The sequence below is a fragment of the Argiope bruennichi genome, chromosome 11, assembly GCF_947563725.1.
Source record: "Argiope bruennichi chromosome 11, qqArgBrue1.1, whole genome shotgun sequence".
NCBI lineage: Eukaryota > Metazoa > Arthropoda > Arachnida > Araneae > Araneidae > Argiope > Argiope bruennichi.
The window spans coordinates 69,893,803-69,903,304 of record NC_079161.1 but is presented as its reverse complement, the minus strand read 5'-3'; the positions used below and the strand labels follow the sequence as shown (position 1 = coordinate 69,903,304).

At 29.2% G+C, this 9,502-nt stretch overlaps 1 protein-coding gene across 1 annotated transcript; it reads right to left on the bottom strand.

The window, feature by feature from the left end:
* Positions 1-3,683: 3,683 nt before the first annotated feature.
* On the bottom strand, positions 3,684-7,040 carry LOC129956433 (oocyte zinc finger protein XlCOF6-like). The gene is made up of 2 exons (XM_056068314.1): positions 6,961-7,040; positions 3,684-6,873 (listed from the first exon to the last, which is right to left on the bottom strand). Exon 2 carries the CDS (start codon positions 6,491-6,493, stop codon positions 4,559-4,561), a length of 1,935 nt encoding a protein of 644 aa, XP_055924289.1. The 5' UTR covers positions 6,494-6,873; positions 6,961-7,040; the 3' UTR covers positions 3,684-4,558.
* Positions 7,041-9,502: the final 2,462 nt, after the last annotated feature.

Genomic DNA, 9,502 nt, shown 5'->3' with positions numbered 1-9,502 from the left:
ATAACTTTACATTATATGTATTCCTCCTTTTAGTAGCATTAAAAGAGTCGAAGTGATGATTTTTACACCTAATATTATTTAGTATTATTAGTAGTTATTATTTAGTATATCTCCTAATATTACTTCACAAAGTTCTATAAATTTAATTTAACAGAACTACTAATTCAATGATAACCAGTAAAATCTATAAGAATGAAATGACTGTCAACTAGATCAATAGTGCCTAAATAATACATCTGAAAAGCTGACTACTAGAGTACTCAGTAGTTTTCAAAAACTTCATTTAATACTAATAGTTGAAATACTATTATAACTGTATGCTTTAGAATCTTCCAGGGTTTTCATTATTACACTACCCTTCAAAAATTCTATTTTATGTTATATGCAACGACAAGTAATTGATTGATTATACCTTATCGTATTAATATATTTTTAAGGTGATAAAATTAATTGATTTGATAAATGCATTTAGCCAGAATCATATTAGCTATTTAAGTATAATACAAAACAATGTTTGTAATAATAAAAAGGTAAAATCTAAGATTTAAATAAAAAAAATATTACAGAAACTTTCAGAGAAAGAAAAACAAGACAAGCTTCCACAATTTAAGTATCATAGTAGAGTAACAGAATAATATATAAGAACATGTTCAATAAGCCAAATCTAAAAATATTGAAACTAAATAAAATTTAAAATTTGACGATTTAAGTTTATAAAAATGCTTTCAAGAATTAAGATTGAAATGCAGTAAAAAAAAAAAAAAAAAAAAAAAAAAAAAAATGCTTGTAAAACCAAATTTGTCTAAGTCTTGCTTTTGGCCAATAAAGAATACAGCACAATAAAAAAAGTAATTTTTTCCCTTGTAATAACTTGCTTACTGCTACTATAAAATCTTTTTGAAATCAAAAATGACAGTTACAGAGCCTAAACTTAATGCGAAACATTATTGCCATTCATCCAGGTACTTTTAAAAGTCCATGGTATGTTCTCATGTTTACTTTTAAGTAGTTGCAGTCAATGCTAGTATTATAGTTTGAAAAAAAAAGAAAGAAAAAGAAAAGTTCAGTTAGAAGATGGTTTCAAAATAGATATTATGATATAATATCTACTCCTTTGTATGAATAAAGTTTTGATTGCAAATGAATATGCAGGTCCTAAATGTACAGAGAAAATAGTTTTAGCTGAAAGAGATGATACGCATGATGATTTTTAAATGGGTGCACAGAAAAAGTAACCATTATATTAAAAGACCTATGAGAAGAGACAGTTGATTCTCAAAGAACCAGCCAAGTATGCAAGAAGTTTTGAACTTGTCTTGGTACTTATATATTAACACCACCGCAGCTACAGATTTGGCGGTTTTTACGCTAATGCGCTAATAAAGAGCAAATCTGTTGTTTGCACGCAGTTATCTCTTGGATTCCTTGTTGCCTTGTTATTTGCTGCCAAAAACAGAACAAGATGCAATTTTATTTTTTCAAGAACGGAATATTTTACCAAAAAAACAAAATTTACCAATTTCCATGACATGAAACTTTATTTTGGTAAACATATGTTTTGGAAACGTAATTTAAGACAGTGTGATCAGCAAGTGGAACTTAGTAAAGATAACTGGTTCGAGGGAAGCAGAATTCCATTTTGAGATTCATATACAGCTGGTGCGAGGAATTGACGTCGATTAAATTTTGTGAAAAGCAACTTGATTTATCAGATTAAACTGTTATAAATTGGAACAGTTACATGAGTGAATTATGTGTCTTGAATATGGGGAATAAACCAAACAAGAAGGTAGGTGGACCAGCATTGTAGAAACTGATGAAAGTTTGTTTACTAAACGTAAAAATAATTATGGTCGAGTATTACCTGAACAGTGGGTGTTTCGTGGTACATGTAGAGAAACAAAAGATTCATTTGTTGTCACAGTTCCTAATAGAACTGGCTCTATCCTTCTTGATAAAATTATTGAAAACATTGCAGATGGTAGCACAATTTATTCCTACATGCTAAAATTAATCATAAATACAATTTTATTGATCCTGATACAGAAGTTCATACACAAACAGTTGAGAGAATGTGGGGCAGTGCTAAATGGAGGAACAAAAGTCATAGGGGGACAGCGAGACATCATTTGGAATCTTATTTATCAGAGTTCATATGGTGACAGCATCAGGTGAAAGAAAACAGAGACTGTTTTGAATCTATGGTAAACTCTATATCGGCCCATTTTCCACCGAAATCCGATTGACTACTTTGATTTTATATAAAGTATTTTGATTTTAAATAAAGACTGACGATTTGACTCAAAAATTTTAGGTATAGAATGATGGCACTTAAAAACCGCTCAAATCTGTAGCTGCGGTAGCGTTAATATTTAAGTACCCTAGTCTTATTTGTGGGTGAAAAAAAAGAATAAGAACAAACATGTTATGAATTAATTCAAATATATCTCCACCAACTGCAATTGATTGGAAGAGTTTTTGTCATGTTTTGGATTTGTTTGTGGGTAAGAATTGCATGAATGCGATGTAGGCATTGTTGTGGAAATTGATTAAATCAAGCTAGGTAACAGAAAATTCAACAGAGATAAGAGAGTGGAGAAAAAAGGAGTGTTTAAAAGGATTGGAAAAGCTGTTTATTCTGTATAGTTGAATATAGAACATGAGAAATTTATCAAATTAGCAATATATATATGCAAAACCTGGAAATACTGTGGATTACTAGAGTTCATATTAGTTGTTGGCAGAGTAGGACTATAATCATTACATAATCAACTGATTACAGAGCTTCATAGATTCTGTCACAGGTGCCCATACTAAACAGAAATGAAAAAACCTGGGGTAGAGTAAATACTGCCCAAGACAATTCCAATATTATCTCATAGAATATATGTGAAGGAGAATGTTTGGTAATCACACATATAAATCACTTTTTCGCCAATTTTCTTAAAGGAAACGAAAATTTATGCAACCCCTAAATGTGTGATATTATAGAGAATTCAAATGAATATGGTTTGACTTTATTTTAATTTTACCATAATAGTAATAAAAATTTTAACTTAAAGATAATTTTAATGATTTTCTGTGTTTTTATTCTTTTAAAACAGTATCACATTGTCCATTGTTTTTATTGCAACATTTGATTTGAAAAGGTGCAAAATTATAAAATTTTAATAGATTAAAAGATAGATCATTACAGCTAAATTTGCTTAAAATTTAATATATCAACTTGCAGCACTTTTCATTTGGTTTTTGTGTATAGGTCATTCCCTCTACCATTTTTTTAATGACAATCATTTGAAAAACCGGCACATTTTGCAGCTATCAAAACTAAGGATGTTTGGCAAATTTTACAAGATTGGTGGCCATTGGTTAGAAACCTAGATATTTTTTAGTTCCATTCTACTTATTTTTAACTGAAAAGAACTGCAGTTAACTGCAGTTATATGGTAAAAACATTCCATAACTTAAAGCCTGTCAATTTCAAATATTTAAGCAACATGTTAACACAGCTAACCAAGAAATAAGCATATATATATATATATATATATATATATATATATATATATTATTGTCGAATTAAAAAGAAGATATAAAGAGAAAAAATATTCATTTATACTTCATTGAAAAACAAAGAAATTTAATTAGATAACATTCTTTGCTTTTTTTTTTATTATAAGTATAAAAGAAAACCTATCATGTGGACACATAAGTGAAAAAAATGAATGACTAGACTATGAAATGCAAAGTTTACTCCAGAAACTGCAGACCATTTAAACATACTATTTATTATAGCTGATGAGATATGCCCTCAGCTCTGCCAACACCACCTTCCTACATTATCACAGTAATCGAGAATCTGCCTATTTATATTAGAATATTTTATCTGTGAGAAAGGGAGGAATTTCTTCTATACTGTAATTAAATCTAAGTCTAATGATAAAGTAAGGGGGAAGAAAATTGCGTGCAATCATAGTTTAACCCCCTTCTTGCAGCATTTTTCAAAAATTGCCAACTCATCAACCACAAACTAGTGCTGTGTTTTTCGGAGGAGTCCTAGACTAGAGAAAATGGGGGTTGTCAGCTTTGGTGCGTTATCTCCAACTTGGCAAAGAAGGGGGTTAAACTACTATTCACCCGAAAATTGTTTCAACAAAAATTAAGTAATAAATTAATATTACAAAGAAATTTAGTAACATAGAAAATTAGTGATGGCCAAACATTTCTGAAATTTTGTATAAAGCATTCGGGATTCACATTTTTAAAAAATAAAAAAAATTTAAGAAAATATTATTTAACTTTTTTATATTCAGAAATTCTTATCAAAAAAAAATATTTTAACCATAATTTCTGACAATAATTTAACTATACATTTTGAAAATGAAAATATTTAAATAAATACTATTTTTGTTCAAAAATAGTCATTACAATTATTTTAAAGTATAATTTCTTGAAAAATCATCCATGAACAATTAATAAATTAATATATGAAGTATATATACTTAATTTTTTTTCCCCATTTGCAAACTAATTCAATTAGAAAATTTCTCTAATGCTCATTTCATTTGAATACAGCATTTCCTTTTTCTAAGGCATGAGTTCGTAAATGTTGTTTCAAATTACCCTTTTGATTACATACTTTATTGCATACTTGACACACATACTGTTCTTTATCTTTATGGGTTTCTAAATGTCTTTTTAAATTGTTTTTACGAGTGAATGCTTTATTGCAAACTTCACATATATTGGGTTTTTCCCCTGTATGGGATTGCAAGTGTATTTTTAAAGTCCCCTTACCCGTAAAAGCTTTGCCACATATTTCACATATATGAGGCTTTTCTTTTGTATGCACAAGCAAATGTTGTTCTAAATTGCTCTTTCCTGCACATGGCCTATTACAAATTTCACATACATAGCGGGACTCCCCTACATGTGCCCGTACATGAACTAATAAACTTCCTTTCGTAGTGAATTTTTTATTGCAGATTTCACATGCATGAACTTTTTCTCTCTTCTGTTTTTCTTTAGCATGTGTTATTTCATGCCGTTGTAAAGATCCCTTCCTAGGAAATGCTTTGTTGCACACTTTACATACATGTGGCTTTTCATCTGAATGAGTGAATAAATGTGCTTTTAAACTGTTCTTTTTTGAATAAGTTTTATTGCACACGTGACATATATGCAGACCTCCTTCTGTATGAGTTTTTAAATGTGATTTCAATGCATATTTATCAGAAAATGCCTTGTTGCACAAGTCACATGTAGGAGGCTTCTCATTAGAATGAGAGAATAAATGTACTTTTAAAAGAGATTTATTAGGAAATTTTTCACCACACAGTTCACAATAATCAGACTCTACCATATGAGTACGCATATGTGCTTTTAAGTTACACTTAAAAGAAAACTTTCTACCACATTGTTCACAAGCATGAGGTTGTTCATTTGTATGAGTGATTGAATGAAGCCGTAAACTAGATTTATGAGGAAATGCTTTGTTACATGTTTTGCATACATAAGGTTTTTCTTTTGTATGAATAACCATGTGCTCTTTCAAAGCATATTTTTTTGAAAATGCCTTATTGCACAATTTGCATTCATGGGGTTTCTCATTCGTATGTGAAAGGTAATGCGATTTCAAAATAGATTTAGTATAAAACCCCTTGCCACATACTTCACATTTGAAAGGTTTAACATTTGTATGAGTAAATAAATGACGTTTTAAGTTCCCTTTTTCAGAAAAAGCTTTGTTGCAAATTTCACATGCATGGGGTTTTTCTTGAATATGAACTTTAATATGATACCTTAAAGTAGATTTCCTACAAAATGCTCTGCCACATATTTCACACACAAATGGTTTTTCTTTTGTATGAACAAATAAATGAGATTTTAAACGCCACTTTTTCTGAAAAGCCTTATTACACACTTTACAAATGTACTGCTTATCCTTTGTAGGTGAATGTGATTTTAAATCAGTCTCTATAAAAGATGCTTGGTTGCATGCCTCATACACTTGAAAGATCTTCTCAGAATGATTAAGTGAATGCAACTTCAAATAAGATTTAGAAGAAAATCTTTTACAGCACACTTCACACTGATGTGGATATTCCTTTGTATGAGTCAAGTAATGCAATTTTAAAGTAGAATTACTAGATAAAACTTTTCCACAGAATTTGCAGGAATTTGTATGAATCTTTTTATTTTTATGAATTCTTAAATGTAATTTCAAAATAAATATATAAGAAAATGATTTTTTGCATACTTCACATACATGAGGTTTTTCCTCACTGTGAGTATATAAATGACATTTTAAAGAAAACTCATGAGAAAATCTTCTGCCACATACTTCACAAACATGAGATTTTTCCTTAACAACAGTATGTTGTTGCAGAACTGAATTAGACTTTTGAGAAGACACTTTGCATGCTTTAATAAAATGGCTTTCTTGAATTTGTTGACAGTTAAAACTTTCGGTTTGATGAAAAGTTCCGTTATGCATTTTCCATATTTAAATTTTTCCAAAGTTATGAATAAAGATAATACTAATAATCAAATGTCGCCATCTTTTAATACACATTAAACACTACGTAATTCTAATATAGCACTAAATTACAAACAAGAATTGGAATATTTACTCATTATTCTGGAGAAAAGTTCATTCCAGTAGAAGGGGGAAATGCAGCTAATTCTTACATGGATAATTTACGATTCAAAATCGTGAGATGAAAAGGAAATAAAATGAATATCAGCTCTTGATCAAAGTAATTTCATAATCCGCTCTGTTGATGAATCCATACACATTTATCTTCAAACATCTATCATACAATGACGCAGCTGCTATTCGAATTTGCGTAGAACAATCCTTCTTAGAGCAGCACGCTATTGAAATTAACAGGTGATTAACAATAACCTATGACATGTAATAGGATTATATAGCAAAAAGAATCACGTCTAGAATAGAATTACGTTAAAAATTCCGACTTCAAGATCAAATCTGAAGTTTATGACAGCGTCCAACCTTTGTACAGCTACTGCGTCTGCAATTCTAAAAACCGGGTTGCCAGATCCAAGGGGAAAAACAAGACTGAAAAAAGATCCATTCGATTAAAGCATGAATGCCGACAACAACCGAGTGATGAAATCTGTTTGGTCATTTACCGCCTCGCCCTCGACCACTTGGATACAAGCTCCTGTAGAATTAACACGCAAGCTTTAAAAATCTGTTTCCAGATTTCTTCAATTAAATATATGGAAAAGAAGGAAGAAATGTTCCATATTTAAATAATATCCTAAATAATTTTCTAAACATGTCAGTTTCTTTTGTTATTTTCATTACTTTACCCTCGATGACTATAAAATGACCGAAACTGCAATCATAATGTTGGTTGCATAGAGATATTACTAAAATATTATTCCAGAGATATTTTCCTTTTTTAATTATTTTTATTCTCTATATTTTTTTGAATCGGTTTTATTCCACACCGTTACTAAACGCATTATTTTGATTGGAGCAGAGGTGGCTGTAGAGATTTGCCGACGGGGGGGGGGGGGGCAAGACAAATCCGCCAGGAGGGCAAACACCATCTCTAATTTGGCATCAAAATAACTCTTAATTATTAATTTTACATTTAATTAAAGAAAATCAAGTATTATTTAATTCATTTTTATTCAGATGCTGATCCTTTTTTTCATTGTTAAAACTTTATAAAGGTATTTGAAAAAAAAAAAAAAAAAAACGGTACTCACTTTTTTTTACTAACCATCAAAAAATTATTAATATTTGAGTCTATTTTTTATGAAACTCTTGAGATTTAATTTCTCTGCGATCTAATTTTAGAAAAAAATATGGTGATATTCTACTCTAGATTGTAGTATATAGATAGAAACACAGGTTGTACCAGAATGACGTGTCATGCTAAATGGACAAATGCATACTCTTACTATTTTATATCAGAAGCTATATAAAATGAATGTTGAAACAAAAAGTTTTATAAAAGTAACTGTTTTAGAAATACAGAATAATAAATAAAAAATATTTGATGTTTTCTTCAAAAACCGATTTTTCTGTTTAGTCCCCTACCTAAAATATTTGTTAAGTAAGAATTGCAACAACGAGCAAGAATTAAGATGTGTTTCGAATCCGAGGAGAATAAGTGCGCGCACTCAATAAAAATTTACTATAGTTCAGACACGAACAATATAGAAAGCAGAAAAGATACAATATCTTGTTTTTTAATAAGGCCGGAGAAATATTTTGTAAATATATGTACAAACTTACAATTTTATGTAAGATATGAAAAAATATTCTTATGAAAAATGGACTGCTTAAACGTTAGATCCCCCTTGGATTTATTTTTCTATATATATTTAGGCTTAAAAAATCAATGCATTTTATTTGAAAAAAAATTAGATCTTGAACATGAATTCACCTATCTTCATTTTTATTGATATACTTTCTGACTATTCTATGTATTATTAAGTACCTTCTTAATTCGAAGTTATTACAAGCTAATATTCCTACCAAAAGGTGAGTTTATCCCATCAGGTGTATGCATAGGCTTTTTTTTTAACCTCTTCATATACAATGGCGAGTCTAACTCGCGTATGGAATTATTTAATTTTTAATTTTTAATCTGCAATTAGTGAAAGTATTAAGTAATTTAAAACGCTAAAATCACTTGAAAAAGCATCATTACCTCAAATGCTATGATATTTTTCTGGGGATTAAGATAACGATAATTGTCCCAAATGAGATCTGCCATCTAATTAGGAAATTGAGTAAATTCGTATATCAAGGGGTTAAAGTGTTATTTATGAATATTCTAAGAATAACTATTTTAATCATCTTTTTATCAAGACATCTTTATTTAAAGTCTATTAAAAATTTAGGAGCATCTGAAATTATATACTTTTTGCTGATAATGGTAATTGAAAGAAAAGTATATATAAATGATACGTTCTCCGATTACATTGTCATAATATTGAATGCAGAGTCTTAAGCATTTAGGTAATAATTTATTAAAAAAAATTAGTGCATACTTGGATAAACTCTTTTAGTGTAGCTAAAAAACTACCATACCAAAAATATTTTTTTTGGCTTCAACTGCAGTCGGTAATATTTCTTTAGAGTAATAATTGTAGCCTGATAAATTAGATTGCAAAAGAAAACAGATATTTTATTGTTGAATGGGTTTAATTTACAATTTACTTACTCCAGTGATTTATAATGAATTCACATAATTTGGTTACAACAAAATAACTCTACTTAGCATGCATACTCAGAAGAGTGTCAAAAGAAAACAGTGTTTTTTTTTAAATTTAGTTTAACCATTAACTAGATTTTAGTCAGACAATTCTCATAATGAAACGAATAAAATAAATTTATCAATTCGTTACCGAGGAAGTAATAATTATATGAATAAGATGATGATTAATTTAGAACTTGGATTTGAATTATGAATTATGGAAAACAATCCTATCGTCCTATTCATGAATAATATAAAAGTTT